Below are 25,304 nucleotides of genomic sequence, written 5' to 3' on the forward strand. Positions count from 1 at the left end.
GTCTCCACCCCCATCGTCCAGCCCGGACACCGGGGTCCATCTCCTGAGGGCCTTCTGGCGGTTCCCTCCCTACGAGAAGCGAGGTTACAGGGAACCAGGCAGAGGGCCTTCTCGGTGGTGGCACCCACCCTGTGGAACGCCCTCCTGTCAGATGTCAAGGAAATAAAGAACTATCTGACTTTCAGGAAATATCTGAAAGCAGCCCTGTACAGGGATGTTTTTAATGTTTGATGTTTCATTATGCTTCTATATTTGTTAGAAGCTGCCCGTTGTGGCTGGGGAAACAGAGGCAGATGGGCAGGGTACAAATAATAACATTATTATTATTATTATTAATAATAATAATAATAATAATAATAATAATAGAAGGTGTGGTTGGGGCCTTTACTCAGTCCATCATGTCTGCAGCTTATGGAGTATTTACGGATAAGGCAGAGATTTCACCTGATCTATGGAGGGTGTATGGAAGTGAGAGCTGGACCATAAAGAAGGCTGGAGTGTTGGTGCTTTTGAATTGTGGTGTTGGAGGAGACTCTTGAGAGTCCCATGGACTGCAAGAAGATCAAACCTCTCCATTCTGGAGGAAATCAGCCCTGAGTGCTCACTAGAAGGACAGATCGTGAAGCTGAGGCTCCAAGACTTTGGCCACCTCATGAGAAGAGAAGACTCTCTGGAAAAGACCCTGATGTTGGGAAAGATGGAGGGCACAAGGAGAAGGGGAAGACAGAGGACGAGATGGTTGGACAGTGTTCTCAAAGCTACAAACATGAGTTTGACTAAACTGCAGGAGGCGGTGGAAGACAGGAGGGACTGACGTGCTCTGGTCCAGGGGGTCACGAAGAGTCGGACACGACTAAACGACTAAACAACAATGGAGGGTGTCAGGGGCAGAAAAGGAGTTGGGGAAAACCGAGCCCCCAAAATGGAGGTTTCTCCACTGCTGGGATAGACAAACAAGCCCCCCCCCAATTTGGATAGAAAATCTAGCCATCCCAAAACCCTTTGCCCAGGCACACAAAATGCAAGATTCAAGGGCACCTTTGCAACCTGGCAAAAACATTTGGTGGGAAAGGGCCAGGGGGGAAGGATCCAGGAGCCAGATTGAGAGGTCTAGGGGGCCACATCTGAACCCTGAACCCCCCCCAAGGGCCTGAGTCCCTGCCGTAAAACCTTTCAGCCGCCTTCGAAGCAAAAAACCAGCCACCTTGACAGAGAGATGGAAGAGACAGGAGATGAACTCACCACAAAGTGGGGGTGTCATTGACTTTTCGGGTGACGTTTGCTCGGAGCGCCGTAGGGTCCTGGGTTTGGGGAGGGAAGGAGATTTTTTAAAGCACTAGTGAAGAATTGGAATTAAAGTGAAGGGAGTGCTGTGCTTGGAACTTGCAAAAGGGACAGAATTATTACGGAATAAACCAACCGATGTAGTCTAAAAGGAGTGGGAAGTCTTTAAGACTTATCTAACGAGGCAAGGTTCAACAAGCAAAATTTGGCCGTGCCTAGAATAAATCCAGAAGGAGAGAGAGAGAGAGAGAAAGAAAGAAAGAAAGAAAGAAAGAGAGAGAGAGAGAGAGAGAGAGAGAAAGAAAGAGAGAGAGAGAGAGAATGAGAGAGAGAGAGATGGGGGGGGGGGCGGGAGGGCAAAGGAAATGAGACACCCGCCCCCCATACAGGCATCTCAGAGAAAAGCTTACGGGGCCGGATTCCACTTTGGAGATCCCGGCGAGTCCGGCCCGCTCGCTGGGGCAGTTGGAGGCGGCGAGATGTCCGAGCCGAGGTCAGAGATGTCTTTGGGAAAAGAAAACAAAAAGAAATAATTTCGCGGTGCATCACTTCTGCGAGCGCTAAGCAGCTGGAAGTGCTAAGAACTCCCTGGCCCTCACTCACCGTCCAGATGGGAGCTTTCGCTCTCGCTATCTCTCACTTGGGGAATGTTCACCAGGAATTGGCTGTTATCCCGAAGGACCACCAATGTCAGCCTCCCCTCCGAGAGCTCGATCAACCGCCGCGTCTCCTCCAGGGACAGATTCTCACTCGACACCCCATTGATCTGGAAAGAGAGGAGATTCTCTTGAACCCGGAGATTCAACATCTCACGCTAAGCCGACTAAGCTGAGCACTGTTAGATGGTCAGGAAATGTATAGGACTAGCTCCAACATGCCATCATGTTATTCTTTTAGTTAAACGAATCGTTTAAATTGCTATTAAGGAAAGGGTTGTTTTTCTCCACAGCGGAAAAGCTGTCCAAATGTAAAGAGTTAACTTGTTAAATCTCACAAACATCATTTCATAGTTATCTATCTTATGTATTTCTAGGTAAATGTAAAGGTAAAGGGACCCCTGACCGTTAGGTCCAGTCGTGGCCGACTCTGGGGTTGCGGCGCTCATCTCGCTTTATTGGCCGAGGGAGCCAGCGTACAGCTTCCGGGTCGTGTGGCCAGCAGGACTAAGCCGCTTCTGGCGAACCAGAGCAGCGCACGGAAACGCCGTTTACCTTCCCGCCGGAGTAGTAGCTATTTATCTACTTGCACTTTGACGTGCTTTCGAACTGCTAGGTGGGCAGGAGCAGGGACCGAGCAACGGGAGCTCACCCCGTCATCACGGGGATTTGAACCGCAGACCTTCCGATCGGCAAGTCCTAGGCTCTGTGGTTTAACCCACAGCGCCACCCGCGTCCCTAATTTCTAGGAGTACCACCAAATCAGCAAATTTTGATATACAGTCGTACCTTGGGTTACAGACACTTCAGGTTGGGTTTTTTCGGGTTACGGACCTGCCAAAACCTGGAAGTACCAGAACGGGTTACTTCCGGGTTTCGGGTGTCGCGCATGCACAGAAGCGCTAAATCGCACTTTGCGCATGCGCAGAAGCACCGAATCGCAACCCATGCGTGTGTAGACGCGCCACTGCGGGTTGCGAATGTGCATCGCGCACGGATCACGTTCACAACCCGAGCATCCACTGTATATGACCTTTTATCTTATGTGGTGGAACTGTAAAGCGATAAAGGAATTCTGGGGAATGATATATAACGAGTTGGAAAACAATGTTTAAAATAACAGTTGCTCAAAAGACCAGAAGCCTTCCTTTTAGGTATTTTAGGTGCAGACATACCAAAGGATCTGGGCCAGATTTAGGTTAGATGAGGCCCTAAGCCAGGCATAGGCAAACTCCGGCCCCCCAGCTGTTTTGGAACTACAACTCCCATCATCCCTAGCTAACAGGACCAGTGGTCAGGGATGATGGGAATTGTAGTCTCAAAACATCTGGAGGACCGGAATTGCCTATGCCTGCCCTCAGCTCCTGAAGGTAATGGGGCCCTTTGTCCTGCTGTCCTTTGCCAACAACAAATTGTCGCTGTTTTTTTCTGTGTTGTATATATGCTAAATGGTCATTTATGGACCTTGTAGGTATCTAAAGCCATTTGCACAATGTGGCCCTGCAACCAGTCCATGCAAAATGTAGGCACCCTATATATAGAAAGGAGCAAAGCAGTGATGTTTTAGGGAGCAGGCGAGCAGGCGGGGCCCATGATTTATATCAGGGGTCAGCAAACATTTTCAGCAGGGGGCCGGTCCACTGTCCCTCAGACCTTGTGGGGGGCCGGACTATACTTTGAAAAATAATAATAAATGAACGAATTCCTATGCCCCACAAATAACCCAGAGATGCATTTTAAATAAAAGGACACATTCTATTCATTTAAAAACACCAGGCAGGCCCCACAAATAACCCAGAGATGCTTATAAATAAACGGACACATTCTACCCATGTAAAAACACACTGATTCCCAGACCGTCTGCGGGCCGGATTGAGAAGGCGATTGGGCCAGATCCGGCCCCCGGGCCTTAGGTTGCCTACCCATGACTTACATCGTAGGAGCCTACACAACACAAAATCCTGTTGCTGCTGTCAGAGCTGCTTCCAGATCCTAGCTCACAGAGGATCACGCTAGCCAGCGATCATTAAATAAAAGTCTTTATTGAGTTACAGTTTCCATTCTCAATCTGCTGCGTGCAACTCTACGTCTCATGGTTAGATCGGCGAAGCTCCGTCTGAGTCTCCGCCCCTTGTACACCAACTTAATATCCTAGCCCTGCTCCACCTTTTCCGCCTGACTGTTCTTCTCTGGGTCCCTCTGCCCCCCGGGGTCTCTTCCTTCCGGGATTCTTCTGACGCCGACCCCCCGGACCCTCCTGTCTCCTTGCGCCGGGCTTTAGGACCTGGCTCCCTTTCCGGGCTGCCTACTGCGCCACCTTCCTGTGCATTTGAACTTGGCGCGCGCGCCAAACCTTCCACCTTCCGTCTGACCGTTTCTTCGCTCCCCGATGGAGGTGTGGCCACTCCTGACTCGTGCCCTCCCCCCTGTTGTGAGCTGCCAGCGCTTGATCCCTGGCGCCCTTCCTCTTCCCTGCTCTCTGGCGGTGACGCTGGTCCCGATTTCCAACTGCTCCCCTCTGAGTCCCCTCTGGCTCTATCTTCCTGGGGTGTCCCCCTAGGCTCCCCCCTTGCCCTGGCCACTGGTGCTCCTTTCTGTGAATCTTCTGATTCACTGGAAAGACTCGGAGATCTCGGGTCGTCGTCATCACTCATCTTTTCTTCTGCCTCCTCCCCCTCGCTCTCTGTTTCCTCCCTTGCCCTTGCCTCTGCTCCTGAACCCCTGACATCCATCCCCCCCTCGAAGCCCCCTCTTCCCCCCTCCCCTCCTTCCGGTGCGGGAGCTGGGTGCTGCCGTGTCCGGGGGACGAATGTCGGATACAGTTCGCTCCCCGCGGCGGGCCTCCATCTGAAGTCTTCCGGTTCTTCCTCCCTGCTCTCGTCGACGACGGTCACCTCCGCTTCCATCTCTGTGCCGCCGTGCTCGAAACCCGGGTCGTCCCCGAAAACGTCCATGTCCGTCTCTCCCTCGCTTCCTTCTGGAGACGTTGCTCGTCCTGGACCCTCCAGCCACTTTCTGCGGAACTGCTCCTCTGGTCGATCATCCCACCAATACGAGGGTTCTGAAGCAGATCCCGAGGGTGACCCCTCCGGGAAACGGGCGTCTCGTGTCGGTTCCTCGTCCGAGTCGAACCCCCGGAACGTGCTGGCTGAAAGCGTGGGCGTGAAAAGCCAGTCGTCGAAAAAGTCTGCTGGCATGGGCCTATGTGGGAAGAGGGCATGAAACTCTTCTTTGAGCAGAGGTTCGTCTAAAGCGTAGCCCGGCACCCAGCTGTTGGCACTGGCCTGGGTGCCCTCCTTGGCGAGAAAGTATTCTACCCCCTCTTCCCCCCATCTGGAGTCCAAAATCTCCGTGACTTCGTTGATGCGCTCCTCCTGTGCCACTCCCCCTTGCCCGGTTCTCTCTCGGAGCGGACTCGGTGCCGTTCCTGGTTCCTGAAACCTGTGAGGTGCCTTGTAGGGAGTGAGCACCGATCTGTGGAACACCGGATGCATCCTGGAACCCTCCGGAAGCGCCAGCCTGAAAGCCACCGTGTTGACCTGCTCTTCGACTTGGTAGGGCCCCAGTTGTTTATGCCCTAGTTTCTTCTTCGCCAACGACCTGGCCGGCACTGCGTGGGCTGCTAACCAGACCCAGTCTCCCACATGGATCTCTTCGCCAACCCTTCTGTGTTTGTCCGCTTGTACCTTGTATGCGTGTTTAGCCAGCTCCAGGTGCCGCCGCAGCTGATCGTGGACCTCCTGCAACTCCGACGCGAACGCATCTGCTGTCTGCGGCTCCCCCTCCCCTATTCTTTCCAGTCCCGGGAAGGTTCTGGGGTGCCTCCCGTTGTTGGCGAAGAACGGCGTGACCCCCGTGGACACGTGCTTCGTGTTGTTGTAGGCGAACTCGGCGAGAGGCAGGTAATCCACCCACGTCGCAGGCTGTTGATTCGCATAACATCTCAGGTACTGCTGCATGATGGCATTGACTCGCTCCGCTTGCCCGTTGGTCTGCGGGTGTCTAGCCGACGCCAGGTTGATCTTGACGTTCAGGAAGCCCATCAGCTTCTGCCAGAAGTTCGAGATGAACTGTCGCCCTCGGTCGGACAGAATAGACCGCGGCAGACCGTGAACCTTGAACACGGGGTCTATGAACAGTTTGGCGGTTTGTTCCGCCGTGGCCACCTTCGCACACGGAATGAAATGTGCCATCTTGGAGAACAAGTCCACCACCACCAGCACAGCCGTCTTGCCCCTCGAGCTGGGCAGATCCGTGACAAAGTCCAGGGCCACTCTCTCCCATGGTTCGAACGGAGTTTGCAGCGGTTCCAGCAGTCCGGCCGGCGGTCTGTGCACTGGTTTGGCCCTCTGGCAGGTGTCACACCTCGCCACGTAGTCCGCGACTTCCCCTCTCATTCCGGGCCACCAGAAGTCTCTGGCGACTAATTCCACCGTCTTCTCCTTGCCAAAGTGCCCGGCAGTGGGCGCGTCGTGCAGCTGCTGCAGTACCTTGGCGCAAAGTTCGTCTCCCGGCACGTAGATGGCCCCTTTACGGATGAGCAATCCATCTCGCAGCTGGAACTCGTCGGTCGCTGCCGTGCCCCTGTGCACCTCTGCCATCTTTGCTTGCGCGAAGGAGTCATCCTGCAACGCTCGTCGCACCGCCTCCAGGTCAACTGTTGCCGCAGCGCACGCCCACACTGTCGGTGCGAAGATGTGCATGGCGGCCGCTGGCGTTGCCTCCTCCAGATACTGTGGCTTACGGGAGAGAGCATCCGCCATGATGTTGGTGTCCCCCGGGACATACTCTATTCGGAAGTCGAAGTTCGCAAAGAACTCAGCCCAACGTATCTGCCTCTGGTTCAGGAACTGTGCCGTGCGCCAGTGCTCCAGATTCTTGTGGTCCGTGCAGACCTGCACCGTGTGCTTGGCGCCGATCAGGAAGTGCCTCCACGCTTTGAATGCTGCATGAATGGCCAGCAACTCCCTGTCCCAGATGGTGTAGTTCCGTTCAGACTTGCTGAGCTTCCTGGAGTAAAACGCTCCCGGCCTCCAAGCCCCCTGCGGGTCTTTCTGCAGCAGGACTGCTCCCACGGCTCTGTCCGAAGCGTCTGTCTCCACCCTCATCGGCCTGCTGGGGTTGACATGAAGCAGCTGCTCTTCCGACGCGAAGAGACGCTTGAGTGCCTGAAAGGACTGCTCCGCCTGCTCTGTCCAGATGAACTTCTTCTTCTTGGAGCTGAGCGTGTCCGTGATGGCCGCTGTCTGCATGGCAAAGCCTTTGATAAACTTGCGATAGAAGTTCGCGAAGCCGACAAACCGTTGGACCTCCTTCCGGTTGCGTGGGCTTTTCCAATCCAACACTGCTCGAACCTTGGCGCTGTCCATGGCGAGCCCCTTGTCAGACAACTTGTAGCCCAGGAAATCCACCTCCGTCACGTCGAATTGGCACTTCTCCAGCTCGGCGTAAAGCCTATGCTGCTGTAGCCTGCTCAGCACTTCCTTGACGTGCCTGTCATGCTCCTGCTGCGATTCCGAAAAGATCAGGATGTCATCCAAGAAACAGACGCACGTCTTGTAGAGGAGCCCCGCCAACACGTGATGCATGAAAGCTTGAAAAACGTGGGAGCCATTTTGCAATCCAAACGGCATAACTCTATATTCGTAGGTGCCCAGGGGCGTGAACATGGCTGTCTTCCACTCATCTCCTTCCCGCATGCGAATGAGGTTGTACGCCCCTCGCAGGTCCAACTTGGTGAACACTCTGCCCTTGCGTACCTTTGCGAGGAGGTCGTCGATTCGGGGCATGGGGAAGTCCGATGGCTTGGTCACACTGTTCAAGGTGCGATAGTCCACTACAAGTCTTTTTTGGGGCGTGTCCCGCTTCTTAACAAAGAATACAGGACTGCCCCCCGCTGCCTTGGACTCCCGGATGAAACCGCGCTCCAAATTATGATCTATGAACTCTTTGAGTTCCTGCAGTTCGTCCTCAGACATGGAATACAGCTTCCCTTTGGGCAGCGCCGCCCCCGGCAGCAGGTCAATTTTGCAGTCATATGGTCTGTGGGGGGGTAGCCTGTCTGCCTCCTTCTCGCAGAAAACCTCCAAAAATTCTGCGTACTTGTGGGGGACCGCTTGCAGCGTGCCTAGCTGCAGCTGTGACTCCTCTTCCTCTCCTTCCTGCCGGGGCACGATGCAGTGTTCAGCGCAAAAGGAAGAGCCGAAGGTCAGCTGCCTCTGGTACCAAGCCAGCGTCGGGCTGTGCTTGTCCAGCCAACTCATGCCCAATACAATGGGCGTGTCCGATAGTTGAGTGACGTTGAAGCTGATGATTTCCCTGTGATTCCCAAGTCGCATCACCATTGGTGGCGTCTGCTTCACCACTTGCCCCCCTAGCAGCTCCCTGCCATCCACCGTGACAACCTGCAGGGGCAGCGTGGCAGGCAGCAACTGTATGGCGTGCCGGTCGACAAAGTCCTGCCCTATAAAGTCCGCATTGCTTCCTGAGTCAATGGTGATTGGCACGTCCATGGTGATTCCATTGGGCAGCTGGAGAGATGCGGTGAGCTTCACTACTGGTTTGGGCGGGAGGGGGTCCATGGGCTGTAAAATCTCTGGGGACTGCTTCACAGACACGTCTGGCTGGGCCCCAGTGCCTCTTCCTCCAGCCAGACTCCGTCGTTTCCCTGCTGTGGTTCTCCTTGCTGCGTTGCTGCAGTTACCATTGCTGAGGCTGCAGTGTGCTTGTGGAGCCTCTGGGGACACTCTTTCGCCATATGCTGTGGATCATCGCAGATGTAACACTTCCTGTTCCCTCTAGGAGGCTTCGCTTTCACTGGTGCCGGTGCTAGGGCTCTGGCTGCTGACTGAGCCCTTGCACCTCCAACCTCCATAGGTTCCGCTCCTCCTCCTGGCGGAGGCGTGAATTGCGCACGCGCTGCTTCTCTGGGAAGGAAGGAGGAGCCCCTGGCTGGTTCGCGCCCCCCACGCCCTTCGTCCCTGCTCCACGGACGTTCTTCCAGCCGCACCCCCACCGCCAGCGCCCTCTGAACGATCTCCTGCGTGGTCCGGGGTCTCTCCCCCCTCGCAATTTCATCTTTAACCGAGCTGTGCAATCCCTCCCAAAACAGGTCTCTTACTGGAGCCGAATCTCTGTCCCATTCCAGGGCACTGACCAAAGCGAAAAAGCGGGCATGGTACTGCCTTACGCTGGCCCTCCCTTGCTTCAGTCCATGTATCTGCTTCCGAGCAAGATCCACGTCTATGCTTGATAAAAAGCACCCATCCATCGCTTTAATAAAGGCATCCGCATTTTGGAGCGCCGGATCCTTATCTCTCCACAAATTGCGCAGCCATGCTTTAGCATCTCCATGCAAATGGGACATGATGAATCCCACCTTCTCTTGCTCATCTCTAAAGTCGTTGTTCAGCAGTTGCAGTGCACACATTACATCTGCTCTAAAGTTGGGGTACTGTTGCAAATTCCCATCGAAGTGAGAGACCAGACCGCCTGTTCGTCTCCCCAACCCAATCCCCTCCGGTTTGGGTGTCAGTTGCCCTTGCTTCGTAAGCACTTCCAACCTGACCTGGAGATCCCTGTAGGCGGCAGCTGCGTCCTCCTCTCTCTTCCTGGATGCAAGAGCCTCGGCATTCAGTCGTGTCACTGCTTCTCTGAGTTCCGCTATCTGCTGTTCGGCCGTCATGTTGTCTGCCGTTCGTGAGCTCGCTAGTAGGCACCCGCTTTCTCTCCTCTCCGCGAGGCTGTAGATGCCCACAATTTGGAGACGGAGCTTACTGTCAGAGCTGCTTCCAGATCCTAGCTCACAGAGGATCACGCTAGCCAGCGATCATTAAATAAAAGTCTTTATTGAGTTACAGTTTCCATTCTCAATCTGCTGCGTGCAACTCTACGTCTCATGGTTAGATCGGCGAAGCTCCGTCTGAGTCTCCGCCCCTTGTACACCAACTTAATATCCTAGCCCTGCTCCACCTTTTCCGCCTGACTGTTCTTCTCTGGGTCCCTCTGCCCCCCGGGGTCTCTTCCTTCCGGGATTCTTCTGACGCCGACCCCCCGGACCCTCCTGTCTCCTTGGGCCGGGCTTTAGGACCTGGCTCCCTTTCCGGGCTGCCTACTGCGCCACCTTCCTGTGCATTTGAGCTTGGCGCGCGCGCCAAACCTTCCACCTTCCGTCTGACCGTTTCTTCGCTCCCCGATGGAGGCGTGGCCACTCCTGACTCGTGCCCTCCCCCCTGTTGTGAGCTGCCAGCGCTTGATCCCTGGCGCCCTTCCTCTTCCCTGCTCTCTGGCGGTGACGCTGGTCCCGATTTCCAACTGCTCCCCTCTGAGTCCCCTCTGGCTCTATCTTCCTGGGGTGTCCCCCTAGGCTCCCCCCTTGCCCTGGCCACTGGTGCTCCTTTCTGTGAATCTTCTGATTCACTGGAAAGACTCGGAGATCTCGGGTCGTCGTCATCACTCATCTTTTCTTCTGCCTCCTCCCCCTCGCTCTCTGTTTCCTCCCTTGCCCTTGCCTCTGCTCCTGAACCCCTGACAGCTGCGTATAGGTTTTATTTTATTTCTTTTTTTATCTTATATTTTGGAAATGTGCATCCAGGTTTTTCCCCCCCGTTACATTTTTTGGGGCAGCCCCAAGAGAGCGGGGCCCTAAGCTAGAGCTTGTTTAATTTATACGTAAATCCGGCACTGATTCTGGGACTGATACGGTTTTAGAAACACTGTACAGACAGAGCCTAGGACCAACTGTATTGGAAAGGGTGTATTACCCATTTTTTATGTGGTATGAAAATTGAATAAACAAAGATAAAGCAAATATTAAAAAGGAAGGATATTAATAAACAATATATCCTCTCCTGCCACCCTGAACATTCCCACAAATTGCGGGTGTAATTGCTCCGAGATTTGAACGAAGAGCCTCTCCCACCCAACTCACCTTCAGTATGAGGTCTCCCTCCTGCAAAGAACTGTCCTTGGCCGCCAGTCCTGTGTCCGTAATGTGTTTAATAAAGATCTGGCTCCCCAACTTCAAGCCAAATTCTGCATTTTTGGGGGAGGAAGGAGAGAAAAAAAATGAAGACATTTGGGTGAAATGAACGGCAGATTCTGCAAGAGTTCTTCAAGCGCTTTCGAAGGAGGGAGGGGGGGGAAAGGCAGATAAATCAATGGAATATGTAGAATTGACAAATAGGAAAAAGGAACCAGGAAGATGGGAGCTTCCTGCAGCCAATCAGAAGCCGCGCTTTGGTTTCCAAACGTTTTGGAAGTGGTACTTCCGAGGTACCACTGTATATTTAAAGAAGATGAACAAATGAGCAAATTAGGTTGATTTGGATATGCACAAGATATTAGAAATAAATTTAAGGAACCGCAGAAAGAGGGGGAAGGAAGTCAAGTTTCGAAATGTCAAAATGGCTGTAAAACTAGTGAAATGTATAAAATTAGTGAAATGTTAAACTTGAAAAATACATTTTTTAAAAAAAAAGAATATATATATATTTATACACACACACACACACACACACACACACACATATATATATCTCCTAAGGATGCAAAATGCTTATCTGAAATTGTAAAACAGAAAAATTAATAAAAAGTCATATTAAAAAGGCGAAGAATCTTTACGTAAAAGAAAAAAAGAGGAGAGGGAAATCGGGGTGTAAATCCCACTCACCTTCGCTCTCCTTGCTCTTTACCAGAACGGAGCGGACCGGTTTCATCGGCACGTCCTGCTGCGGAAGCCTCTTGAACCCGGATACCAGGGCCAGCCCGCTAGCGCTGCCCCGGTGGCTGTACCCATTGGTGAAGCGCTGCCGGTCCGACCCGCTGTCTTGGCTCCGCCTCCGATGCCCGCCGTCTTGGCTCCGCCTCCTGCTGCGGACCGGGTGCCTGCGGGGGGCGTCTTCCTCATCCCGGTGCCGCCCGGAGCTCCTCTCGCTGGACGAGTCGCCGTCGTAGCCGCGGTTGTGCTCCGCCTCGGCCTGGCGCCGGCCGCCAGCCACCAACCCACCCCGCGCGGAAGGCGACCGGTAGCCGGCATCCTCATCGGAGTCGCCGTCGCGCAAAGCGGGGCTGGAGAGTGGGAGGCTTTTGGGCGGGCTGGGCTTGGCTACGGGGAGGTGCACTTTCCGGGGGCGCTTGACAGTCTGCAAGAGGAGAAAACGGAAGACAATGGTACCTTGGTTCTCAAACACCTTGGTTCTCAAACGCCTTGGTTACCAAATGCCTTGGTTCTCAAATGCCTTGGTTACCAAATGCCTTGGTTACCAAACGCCTTGGTTCTCAAATGCCTTGGTTACCAAATGCCTTGGTTCTCAAAAGCCTTGGTTCTCAAATGGCTTGGTTCTCAAATGGCTTGGTTCTCAAATGCCTTGGTTCTCAAATGCCTTGGTTACCAAATGCCTTGGTTCTCAAACGCCTTGGTTCTCAAATGCCTTGTTTCCCAAACGCCAAAAACCCGGAAGTCAATGTTCCGGTTTTCGAACGTTTTTTGGAAGCCGAACGTCCACTGTGGCTGTCAGCTATTGTTTCCGGGGCACCTGCGCCAATCAGAAGCCGTGCCTCGGTTTCCGAACATTTCGGAAGTCAAACGGACTTCCAGAACGGATTAAGCCGGGGTTGGACTAGATGACCCTAGGGCCCCGTACTGGGTGAAATCTTGACGTTGACGTCATAAGTTAGCCTACATTGTGAAGAGACACAAAAATAGTGTGTGGTTGGGGGAATCTGCTAACTCAGATTTTGTTAAGAATGCGTCGAGAACGTCGGAGTTATATGGCCTTGAATCAGCGATAGGAGTGGAAACTCTGTTCCGTCGGATAATATCCGGCTCGGACAACGCAGTCCTGCTTTCCCTCAAAGTCTCCGTTTCTGCGCATTCATGCAGCTAAATACCTTATTTTTTGCTCTAGAAGACTCACTTTTTCCCTCCTAAAAAGTAAGGGGTAATGTGTGTGTGCGTCTTATGGAGCAAATGCAGGCTGCGCAGCTATCCCAGAAGCCAGAACAGCAAGAGGGATTGCTGCTTTCACTGCGCAACGATCCCTCTTGCTGTTCTGGCTTCTGGGATTGAGAATATATTTTTTCTTGTTTTCCTCCTCCGAAAACTAGGTGCGTCTTGTGGTCTGGTGCGTCTTATAGAGCGGAAAATACGGTACCTCTAGAACAGCCCACACAGTTTATAATCCCAGGGACTCGCACTTTTGCGGGTTCCTTGCGGCTGTTGTCGCTCCGACGCAACAAAGTCCGCCTTGAAACATCACAGTTGGAGTGTGCCGTTGCAGAAAACCCACCAAAGGCCCCTTTCCAACCCCACAGCTCCGTGAGGCAGTGTTGTGCAATGGTTAGAGCAGTGTTTCTCAACCTGTGGGTCCCTAGATGTTGTCGGACTACAACTCCCATCATTCCTAGCCAGCATGACCAGATGGGAGATGGGAGTTGTAGTTCAACAACATCTGGGAACCCACAGGTTGAGAGCCGCTGGGTTAGAGTGTCGGAGCAGGACGCTAGAGCAGGGTTCGAATCCTGACTCGGCCACAAAGCTCAGTGGGTGACCTTGGTGCCTTACAGGGTTGTGGGGATTAAATGAGAAGTGGGGAAAACATGAATGCCACCTTGAGATTCCTGGAAGATAAAAAGGTAAAGGTAAAGGGACCCCTGACCAATAGGTCCAGTCGCGGACGACTCTGGGGTTGCGGCGCTCATCTCGCTTTACTGGCCGAGGGAGCCGGCGTACAGCTTCCGGGTCATGTGGCCAGCAGGACTAAGCCGCTTCTGGCGAACCAGAGCAGCGCACGGAAACGCCGTTTACCTTCCCGCCAGAGCGGTACCTATTGATCTACTTGCACTTTGACGTGCTTTCGAACTGCTAGGTTGGCAGGAGCAGGGACTGAGAAATGGGAGCTCACCCTGTTGCGGGGATTCGAACCGCCGACCTTCCGATCGGCAAGTCCTAGGCTCTGTGGTTTAACCCACAGCGCCACCAGCGTCCCTTCCTGGAAGATAGAGGTAGAGATGGCCTATAAATGTAAATAATCATAATACAGTGGTACCTCGGGTTAAGTACTTAATTCATTCCGGAGGTCCGTTCTTAACCTGAAACTGTTCTTAACCTGAAGCACCACTTTAGCTAATGGGGCCTCCCGCTGCGGCTGCGCCGCTGAAGCAGGATTTCTGTTCTCATCCTGAAGCAAAGGTCTTAACCTGAAGCACTATTTCTGGGTTAGCGGAGTCTGTAACCTGAAGCGTATGTAACCAGAGGTACTACAATAATAATAATAATAATAATAATAATAATAATAATATTATTTCTATGCTGTGTCAGGAATACCCTGTATCAGTCTCTACAACCACAACAGGCGCTGCAACCTTCCAACAGTTTGACTTCACCTCCATTGTCTCCCGAGACAGGCCAATGTCTGAACGCCTACTTTAGCTATGATTCCTGCATCGCAGGGTGGGTTGGACTTGATGACCCCTTGGGGTCCCTTCCAACAAATTCAACGATTGTTATCAGCTCACGCAGAGCTGCCGTTCTCTCACCGGGAAAGGAGCCGCCCCAAAATCTGCAGGGAGACGATCAAAATCTGGGAATTGTAGCGTCAGTAGGCGCCAACCCCGTGAAACAGCCCCGTGTGGGACTCGAACCCACAGCCCCAAGATTAAGAGTCCCATGCTATTACCCACTGAGCTGTTGTTCAATTTAAAGGCATGCCTCTTCCGGAGCGATTGGCTGAGGGTCGCCGTCAAGGAGTTGGCGCTTGCTCTTACTCACAATATTGGCGGCTTTCCCGCAGCCTTTCAGGGTGTGGATAGCAAAGGAGGAGGACACGTTCTCCATGGAGATACCATTCACCATGGCTATCTTGTCTCGGGTCCTGAAAAAAAAGCCTTGTGAGATGGGCCAAGAGCGATCAGCAAACAAAAAAATTCTGACTCTCCCAAACCATTAAAAAAACATTTCGAGGATTCCATAGAAAGCTCATTTCCCTCTTTCCTGGCTGCCATGTGGGTTCACCAAGCCACGGTTTCCAGTTTGCTCGCTTCCAGCAAACTGGACTTCAGATCAAACCATGGTTTGTGGGTTTGCTAAGCCACGGTTTCCAGTTTGTTCACTTCCAGCAAACTGGACTTAAGATCAAACCATGGTTTGTGGGTTCATCAAGCCATGGTTTCCAGTTTGCTCATTTCCAGCAAACTGGCCTTAAGATCAAACCATGGTTTCTGGGTTCACCAACCACAGTTTCCAGTTTGCTCGCTTCCAGTAAACTGGACTTAAGATCAAACCATGGTTTGTGGATTCGCCAAGCCACGGTTTCCAGTTTGCTCGCTTCCATCAAATTGGATTTCAGATCAAACCATGGTTTGTGGGTTCACCAACCACAGTTTCCAGTTTGCTCGCTTCCAGCAAACTGGACTGCAGATCAAACCATGGTTTTCTGGCAGCCTGCTAAAGCTGCCTGGTTTAAGGTTACTCACTGGAGCCGGCCATCAGCAGGGCCCCCGGGCACCACGTCGGAGATGATGATGGATGTGTCTCCGTCGACGCCGCTGGGGCGATCCCGGCCTCCCGATATGGCAATGCCAAAGCCCCTCCGGGGATCCTGCATGGAAAGAGGCCCAAAGCAGATCTCAGTTCCCTTCTGCGCTCCAATTTAATTTGATTCCAGTTTGTTTGCTTCCAGAAAAATGGACTTAAGATCAAACCATGGTTGGTGGGTTCCCCAACCATGGTTTCCACTCGCTTCCAGCAAACTGGACTTAAGAGCAAACCATGGTTTCTGGGTTCAGCAACTATGGTTTTCTGTTCGCTTGCTTACAGAAAACAGTAGTTAAGTTCAAACCATGGTTTGTGGGTTCCCTAACCATGGTTTCCAGTTCGCTCGCTTCCAGGAAACTGGGCTTAAGATCAAACCATGGTTTCTGGGTTCACCAACCAAGGTTTCCAGTTCTTTTGCTTCCAGAAAACTGGACTTCAGATCAAACTATGCTTTCTGGGTTCAGTAACCATGGTTTCCTCTTCGTTCGCTTCCAAAACACTGGACTTAAGATCAAACCATGGTTTGTGAGTTCACCAACCATGGTTTCCATGGTTCCAGAAAACTAGACTTATAATCAAACCATGGTTTGTTGGTCTGTTGGTTGAGCAAAAAACGGGTGCAAAAGCTTCCGCAAACTTCTTTGTGGATGCGCCAGGGGAGGGGAAGGGAAAGCTCCCCAGCTTTTGGGCCATGCTAAACCAAGGGCAAGGAACCTTTTCAGGACAAAGGGCAACTTTTGCATGTGGGTCACTTAGTTTCAGGAGTGAGCCGGCCGTAAATCACACCGTGCAAGATGGAGTTAGCAAAAACAGGATCTGCACAGGAGCGTCTTGCCTAATGAGCAGAGCAGATCATTCCCGGTGATCTATGTTTAAAAAATGCTTGATATTTGATGTTCATTTCTGTGGTGTCCAAACTTTTTTTTCAAGGAGGGCCAGATTTGATGAAGTGAAGGGCCGTGAGGGCCAACCAAAGCTGTTGAGTTGTGGAGGTTTTTGTAGGATTTTACCCCGGGAGATAATCTGCCACAGGGGCCGGATTAAACCGACTGGTGGGCCGGATTGGGTCCCCAAAACGGACTTTGGACATGCCTGCTGTATACTATATTTTCCTTCTCCTTTCAAACATTAATATATATTTCTTAAAGCAAACACACACACACACACACACACAAATATCAGAAAACCATCCGCTTATTTCTTGGGCTTATTCTGCTTATTGGTCTGTGTCCGTCCCCCCACCCCCCAACTGTATTACCTGGGTTATGAAGGCGCCCAAAAGACGTTAAAGCAAAGATTATGGCATGATGCACACAGTGACTTGAGATCTCGATCACACGCAGTCTGTAGTCCGCTGGCAGTAGGGGTACAATATGGGCATGTCTTTAAGTTAACACCTTACATTAAAAACCTGACAGTACCAAACTATTGAAGGCTTTTCACCAAAGCCAGACTAAACGTCTTTCCTTCTGCAGTGTTGAGAGGAGTTCCCTACCAGGACAGACTTTGCTCGTGTGCTCAAGACATCGATTCCATAAAACATATTTTGCTGCACTGTGCAAAATACGAGCAAGCCAGGGCTGAACTGATATTACCCTTGCTGGTCCCTTGCCTGGGAAAATCAGAGGCTCACTATGTCAGGCTCCTATTGGAAGACCGGACAACCGCTAGAACATTAGCAGTGGCGAGGTTTTTATTGGCAGTTGCAAGAACCAATGATCCCTATATTCCGCACAAAATGCTTGTTTAACCTGGAGGTAGGCTGTATGAATTGTGTATTGCTTTGTAACGATTTGTTGGGTCTCTGGACCGTAATAAAGATTCTTGTTGTTATTCTGCTTATTTCTCAAATCACTCACCCTGCTTAGCGTTACTGTATACTGTTCCCAGATTATCATCTCCTCCATGTCTGCAACCTAGGAAAAGAAGGAAAACGTTATAAAACAACTTCAGGGATATACACAAACAGAAAGAGAGCAGGCAGCCGAAGAATTAGCCCTTTATGTCAAATCAATGTCTGATTCAGCTTCTGTTTTCTCTCTTAAAAAGCCCCTTTTACACATTGGAGGGGGTTGGACTTAGACGCCCCTTGAGGGTCCCTTAAAAGGTAAAGGTAAAGGGACCCCTGACCATTAGGTCCAGTCGCAGACGACTCTGGGGTTGCAGCGCTCATCTCGCTCTATAGGCCGAGGGAGCTGGCGTACAGCTTCCGGGTCATGAGGCCAGCAGGACTAAGCCACTTCTGGCGAACCAGAGCAGCGCACGGAAACGCCGTTTACCTTTCCGCCGGAGCGGTACCTATTTATCTACTTGCACTTTGACGTGCTTTTGAACTGCTAGGTTGTCAGGAGCAGGGACCGAGCAACGGGAGCTCACCCTGTCATTGCGGGGATTCGAACCGCCGACCTTCTGATCGGCAAGTCCTAGGCTCTGTGGTTTAACCCACAGTGCCACCTGCGTCCCTTTGAGGGTCCCTTGCAACTCTATAATTCTATGATTTTCAGTTTCCTCACCTGCTCTGCCCTTTCCTTCAACTCTCCATTGCCAACTAACACTCACTACATTTATGCACATGTGGTGGAAGCGTAAGAGAATTTTGGGATAGTATATATAATGAAAAAACACCCACATACCCCCTTTCCTTAATCCATCGCCCATTATTATTATTATTATTATTATTATTATTATTAGAATTTATATACCATGCTATACCCAGAGGTCTCAGGGCGGTTCGCAGAACAAAACCTAAATACAAAACCGCAAAATATATAATCAAAATAAAAACAACAACCCAATACCCTGCCCCTTACTTCCGCAACCCTTCCCTTCTGGCATAGAATCGCAGAATCATATCGTTGGGACCCCGAGGGTCATCTAGGCTGACCCCGTGAAAATGGAGGTATCGTGTTGCCCTCGAGCTCAAGATTTCCCCCACAAAGTTGCTCTCACCCCTGGGACCCCTGTTCGTGAGAGTTTCGTCCCAGCTGAACTAACAACTCCATGCTCCTCGTGGCAAGCGAGCCGCTGACATCTCGACGGCTCCCTTTCTCCTCCCCTGCCAACTTGGAATGTTTGGGGACATTCCGTGACCTCACAGAAGCACGAGCCAAACAGCGGCTAGAAGATCACAAGCGGCCTTTTTCTCCTGAAAAGGGATCAACAGGATCCCTCCAGGGCACACCGCAGCTCAGATACGATACAGTGGTACCTCTGGTTAAGTATTTAATTCGTTCCGGAGGTCTGTACTTAACCTGAAACTGTACTTAACCTGAAGCACCACTTTAGCTAATGGGGCCTCCCGCTGCTGCTGCGCCGCCGGAGCACGATTTCTGTTCTCATCCTGAAGCAAAGTTCTTAACCTGAAGCACTATTTCTGGGTTAGTGGAGTCTGTAACCTGAGGCGTATGTAACCTGAAGCGTCTGTAACCCGAGGTACCATGGTACAATACGATAATCTTTATTGTCATTGTCCCATACAGAACAACGAAACTGAAAATCTACATCAGACATTCAGAAACCAACAAGCCTGCTATCCCGGCTATCCCAGCCTGGTTAGCCCCCTAAAAACTCTGATACCCCATAATTAAATACAATATACTCCCATAGAGACTACCTTAAAGGTAAAGGGACCCCTGACCACTAGGTCCAGTCGTGGCCGACTCTGGGGTTGCGGCGCTCATCTCGCTTTATTGGTCGAGGGAGCCGGTGTACAGTTTCCGGGTCATGTGGCCAGCAGGACTAAGCTGCTTCTGGCGAACCAGAGCAGCGCACGGAAACGCCATTTACCTTCCCGCCAGAGTGGTACCTATTTATCTACTTGCGCTTTGACGTGCTTTCGAACTGCTAGGTTGGCAGGAGCAGGGACCGAGCAACGGGAGCTCACCCCGTCATCGTGGGGATTCGAACCGCCGACCTTCCGATGGGCAAGTCCTAGGCTCTGTGGTTTAACCCCTAGAGACTACCTTACCCTGCGTTTAAAACCAAAATCGCATTTGGATAGAAACTGTTTCTCAGGCGGCTAGTCCTTGTCTTTATAACCCTGTACCTTCTTCCAGAAGGCAGAAGCTGAAAGAGATCATTTCCGGGGCGCGTACTATCCTGCGCTATCTCTGCCGCTTTCTTATGGCACCTGAAAGCATAGATTTGATCCAAGGTGGGAAGAGTGCGCCCAATTATTCTCTCCGCAGTCTTTACAACCCTGGACACCATTGTTTTTTCCCTGGCCGTGCAGCTCCCAAACCACACACACAGACCATACGTTAATACACTTTCCACAGTACAATGGTAAAATGCCATCAACAGGTCCTTTGAGAGATTGTTTTTCCGGAGGATTCTCTGAAAATATAACCTCTGCTGTGCTCTCTTCATCGGGTCTTTGCTGTTTTCTCCCCAGGTTAGGTCATCTCTCAACTCCGTTCCCAGAAATCGAAACACCGAGACCCGTTCCACGCACTTCCCCTCAATAATAAGAGTTGTGTATTTATGGAAGTTGATGCGCTGGGCACTGGGGAATAGCAGCTACCAGGTGAGGCGGCAAAGAGGGAAATCTTTCGCTTGCTGCTCCTTTCTCAGCCAAACTCTAATAACTAAACGCCAGGCAGAATTTTATAGACTTCTACCATGTTGCTACCATAAAGAAGGCTGATCGCCAAAGAATTGATGCTTTTGAATTCTGGTGCTGGAGGAGACTCTTGAGAGTCCCATGGACTGCAAGAAGATCCAACCTCTCCATTCGGAAGGAAATCAGCCCTGAGTGCTCACTGGAAGGACAGATCCTGAAGCTGAGGCTCCAAGACTTTGGCCACCTCAGGAGAAGAGAAGACTCCCTGGAAAAGACCCTGATGTTGGGAAAGATGGAGGGCGCAAGGAGAAGGGGACGACGGAGGACGAGATGGTGGGACAGTGTTCTCGAAGCTACCAGCATGAGTTGGACCAAACTGCGGGAGGCAGTGGAAGACAGGAGGGACTGACGTGCTCTGGTCCAGGGGGTCACGAAGAGGTGGACATGACTAAACGACTAAACAACAACAATCATGTTGCTCCTCACGCCCCTTTACTTTAAAACTAAATAGTCCCAAACCTTTCAATCCCCTTGGTCATCCGAGTCGCCCCTTTCCTGAATGTTTTCCAATGTCCGCTTTGAGGAGAGGTGACCAGAACCCAAATGCACAATCGCGTTAACAACCACCACCACCACAATTTATTATTTATACCCTGCCCATCTGGCTGGGTTTCCTCAGCCACTCTGGGCTGCTCCCAGCAGAATTAATAATAATAATAATAATAATAATAATAATAAATTTATATCCCGCCTGCCCCAGCCGAAGCAGGGCTCAGAGTGGCTAATAACAGTTAATAACAGTAAAAGGGACACAGTTTACATAAAATCACAATCCATTAATCAAAATACATTCTAAAATCAATTCATTCTAAATATTAAAAGCACAACAGAACATCAAACACTAAAAACTTCCCTGAACAGGGCTGCCTTCAGATGTCTTCTAAAAGTCAGATAGTTGTTTATTTCCTTGACAACTGATGGGAGGGTGTTCCACAGGCCGGGTGCCACCACCGAGAAGGCCCTCTGCCTGGTTCCCTGTAAGCTCGCTTCTCGCAGGGAGGGAACCGCCAGAAGGCCCTCGGGACATAGACCCAGGTGTCCGGGCTGGACGATGGGGGTGGAGATGCTCCTTCAGGGAAACTGGGCCGTTTAGGGCTTTCAAGGTCAGCACCAACACTTTGAATTGTGCTTGGAAACATCCTGGGAGCCAATGTAGGTGTTTCAAGACCGGTGTTATACGGTCTCAGTGGCCGCTCCCAGTCCCCAGTCTAGCTGCCGCATTCTGGATTAGTTGTAGTTTCCAAGTCACCTTCAAAGGTAGCCCCACATAGAGCGCATGGCAGTAGTCCAAGCAGGAGATAACCAGAGCATGCACCACTCTGGCCAGACAGTCCATGGGCAAGGAGGGTCTCATCCTGTGTACCAGATGGAGCTGCCCTGGACACAGAACTGACCTGCGCCTCCATGGACAGCTGTGAGTCCAGAATGACCCCCAGGCTGCGCACCTGGTCCTTTGGGGGCAGAGTGACCCCATTCAGGACCAGGGAGTCCCCCCACACCTGCCCACTCCCTGTCCCCCAAAAACAGTCCTTCTGTCTTGTAAGGATTCAACCTTAAGCATAGATTTGTACGGCGGCCATAACGATGCCTTCATCGCGGGGGGTCAGACTAGATGACTCTAGGGGTCCCTTGCAACTCTACCATTCTATAAAATCGGCCCTTTTTATTTCCCTAAATGACGCCTAGCGTGGGATTTGCTGCCGGGAAACAAAGTGCTATCACACGTGACTTGCAGGGCGCAAGCAAAACACTATCTGCCCCCTCCCCAAAATCAATGCTAGCCAATTTTTTATTTAAAGTGCCCCCTTTACTTCTAATTGAGGAAGGGAGCTGTTTATGCTTGCTTTTAAAAACGAGCTTTTTTTACTAGCCCCGATTTATTTATTTTATTTTCCGCAGGGTATATGGGGTCTGTAATAATTGGCTTACCTCAGATGGGGGTCTAAGGCGATAATGACGCCTTTAAATCTGCCACTCTGAAGCATGGAGGTATTTCGATAAGCGGATCAGCTCTTTCGGCTGAAAAATGGGCTCTCTTTAAAGAAATAAATAACTTAACCGCCGGCAGGCAGATAAAGCATTCCAAGAAGTTTTGGAAGAAGGGGGGGGGGAATAATTCGTGGTGAAATTAGGTCAAGGTGGCTGAAGAAAGGAAGAGGCGAATGTTGCCGAAAGGGAGAGGAAGAGAAGGGGGGGGGAGAAAGAGAGGGAGGGAGAGAGAGAGAGAGAGAGAGAGAGAGAGAGAGAGAGGGAGGGAGGAAGGAAGGAAGGAAGGAAGGAAGGAAGGAAGAAAGAAAGAGTAAGGGAGGGAGGGAGAGAGGGAAAGAAAGAAAGAGGAAGAAAGAGAAAGAGAGAGAGAGGAAGGGAGGGAGGGAGAGAGGGAGGGAGGGAGAAAGAAAGAAAGAAAAGAAAGAAAGAAAGAAAGAAAGAAAGAAAGAAAGAAAGAAAGGGAGGGGAGAGAGAGAAAGAGGGGGAAGAAAGGAAGGAAGGAAGGAAGGAAGGAAGGAAGAAAGAGGGGAGAAAGAGAGAGAGAAAGAGGGGGAAGGAAGGAAGGAAGGAAGGAAGGAAGGAGGAAAGAAAGAAAGAAAGAGGAAGAAAGAGAGAGGGGGAGGGAGAGAGAAAGAGACAAAGGAAGAAAGGAAGGAAGGAAGGAAGGAAGGAAGGAAGGAAGGAAGGAAGAGGGGGGAAGGAAGGAAGGAAGGAAGAAGAAGAAAGAGAGAGAGAAAGAGAGAGGGAAAAAGAGGGGGAAGAAAGAAAGAAAGAAAGAAAGAGCGAGAAAGAGGGGGAAAGAAAGAAAGAAAGAAAGAGGAAGGAAGAAAGAGGAAGAGGGGGGGAGAAAGAAAGAGGAAGAGAGGGGGGGGGAGAAAGAAAGAGGGATCTACGAAATACTTTGGCGGAGGGTTAAAAGCTAAAGTTAAAGGGACCCCTGACCATTAGGTCCAGTCGCGGCCGACTCTGGGGTTGCGGCGCTCATCTCGCTTTACTGGCCGAGGGAGCCGGCGTACAGCTTCCGGTTATCTGCGGACAAAAATATTATATGTGCCCGGCCTAGCATCTTTCCATGAAAGAAATCCCTTCTTTGCCAGGGCTCCAAGGCGACCCCTTCCAACTCTTAACAATTTGCACAGCTCGTAGTTAAACTATGGAACTGCCTGCCACAGGAGGCCGGGATGGTCCTCGACTTGGATGGCTTTAAAAGAGGGCGAGGGAAATTCACGGAGGAGGGAAGTCTGACTTTCGGTGACCACTAGGCATGATGGCTACTCTCGGCTTCCCCGGCTGGAGGCAGCAATGTTCCTGGACGCCAGTTTCTGGATACAAAAGAAGGGAGAGGGGATGTTGTGCTGGGGTCCAGATTGCGAGTTTGCCATGGGGGTATCTGGGTGGTCTGATCCACAGGTATCCTCTGATGCCCATGTGCAATTCTCCGCTTGCTGCCTTGCCCCAATACTGCCTGCTCTGACCGGCAGCCGTTCTCCAGCATCTCAGGCTGAGAGAGGGGTCTCTTCCCCCTACCCCAAACAATCACGTTCTTAACCAGGAGGAGGATGCAACCTGCAACCTCCGGCGCTTGCAATCGCGGGTGCTCTACCCACTCAGCGACACTCCCCTCGTGCAACTGGAGGAGGCTCTCAAGCGCTCTCAAGGTTTCCTGAATCGCTCACCTGGAGGTAAAAGGTAAAGGGACCCCTGACCATTAGGTCCAGTCGTGGCCGACTCTGGGGTTGCGGCGCTCATCTCGCTTTACTGGCCGAGGGAGCCAGCGTACAGCTTCCGGGTCATGTGGCCAGCAGGACTAAGCTGCTTCTGGCGAACCAGAGCAGCGCACAGAAACGCCGTTTACCTTCCCGCCGGAGTGGTACCTATTTATCTACTTGCACTTTGACGTGCTTTCGAACTGCTAGGTTGGCAGGAGCAGGGACTGAGCAATGGGAGCTCACCCCGTCATTGCGGGGATTCGAACCGCCGACCTTCTGATCGGCAAGCCCTAGGCTCTGTGGGACAAATGTAAAGGTAAAGGTAAAGGTAAAGGGACCCCTGACCATTAGGTCCAGTCGTGGCCGACTCTGGGGTTGCGGTGCTCATCTCGCTTTACTGGCCGAGGGAGCCGGCGTACAGCTTCCGGGTCATGTGGCCAGCAGGACTAAGCCGCTTCTGGCGAACCAGAGCAGCGCACAGAAACGCCGTTTACCTTCCCGCCGGAGTGGTACCTATTTATCTACTTGCGCTGGTGTGCTTTCGAACTGCTAGGTGGGCAGGAGCAGGGACCGAGCAACGGGAGCTCACCCCGTCACTGCGGGGATTCGAACCGCCGACCTTCTGATCGGCAAGCCCTAGGCTCTGTGGTTTAACCCACAGCACCACCCTTGTCCTCACCTGGAGAGCCAGGACAAAAGTGGGTAAACAGCCGCTCTCACAGCAAGGCCAATCCCACATTCCTGGGACGTTTTGCCAGGCAGAAACTACAGGAAGTCCCTTTTGTTGTCCTAGTGAGAGCCTGGAGTGGTTCACGCGTAGCCAACACCCAAAGAGAGTTACAGATAGGTAGCCGTGTTGGTCTGCCATAGTCAAAATAAAAAAAAAAAAAATCCTTCCAGTAGCACCTTTAAGACCAACTAAGTTAGTTCTTGGTATGAGCTTTCGTGTGCAAGCACACTTCTTCAGATACACAAAGAGAGCTTCGCTCCTCTGCCCTTTCGAAATGGCAGGGTTAACATCGGGCCAAGAGGCCACATTTGGCAGTTTCTCCATGCCAGGAGACAAGACACACCTGTTGGATTACTGACTGTTTTACAAGGAAACCAGGTGGAAAGCTTCGGTTGCAGGGAGAGGTTGACTCCTAAACTGCAGTTCGTCCCACGAGAAAGAAACAACCTGATTTTTCCATCCTCAAAATCCAGGGTCCCCCCACCCAAAAAAACCCACAACCCCAGTCCTCTTTACTCCAAATGCACTCTGCACGTACCCAGAGACACAGCTTTCCAACTCCGTGTCCAAAAAGCACGGGGCGCCCTGAATTAATCTAAACACTCTAACCCAGAAAGAAAAGGGGGTACCTCTGAGCATGTCCGGAGTGCCAGGCCCTCATCCCCAAATGAACAACCCACCTGCCCATAGCTGTCAACGTTTCCCTTTTTTAAATTCCCTTATTCCAAATAGGATTCCTCACAAGAAAAGGGGAAAGTTGACAGCTAGGCGACTCAAACGG

At 51.6% G+C, this 25,304-nt stretch overlaps 2 protein-coding genes across 6 annotated transcripts in view; one reads left to right on the forward strand and one right to left on the reverse strand.

Annotated features, from left to right (window-relative positions):
* Positions 1-25,304, forward strand: part of GAMT (guanidinoacetate N-methyltransferase) — a 242,831-nt gene that overhangs the window by 52,205 nt on the left and 165,322 nt on the right. The window lies entirely within an intron of this gene.
* Positions 1-25,304, reverse strand: part of TJP3 (tight junction protein 3) — a 68,773-nt gene that overhangs the window by 29,155 nt on the left and 14,314 nt on the right. For 3 of the 4 annotated variants that reach the window (XM_080988806.1, XM_080988804.1, XM_080988803.1), the window contains exons 2-9: positions 17,334-17,390; positions 15,414-15,538; positions 14,710-14,812; positions 11,611-12,082; positions 10,870-10,973; positions 1,888-2,050; positions 1,695-1,788; positions 1,243-1,301 (exon numbers count right to left, since the gene is read on the reverse strand). In XM_080988806.1, the coding sequence (XP_080844932.1) occupies positions 1,243-1,301; positions 1,695-1,788; positions 1,888-2,050; positions 10,870-10,973; positions 11,611-12,082; positions 14,710-14,812; positions 15,414-15,538; positions 17,334-17,381 (1,168 nt within the window). In that variant the 5' untranslated portion in view covers positions 17,382-17,390. Of the gene's footprint in view, positions 1-1,242; positions 1,302-1,694; positions 1,789-1,887; positions 2,051-10,869; positions 10,974-11,610; positions 12,083-14,709; positions 14,813-15,413; positions 15,539-17,333; positions 17,391-22,024; positions 22,125-25,304 lie in introns of those variants that run through there. The other variant, XM_080988805.1, reaches the window with a different exon arrangement.

Source organism: Podarcis pityusensis, assembly GCF_964106645.2.
Source record: "Podarcis pityusensis genome assembly, chromosome: 18".
Taxonomy (NCBI): domain Eukaryota; kingdom Metazoa; phylum Chordata; class Lepidosauria; order Squamata; family Lacertidae; genus Podarcis; species Podarcis pityusensis.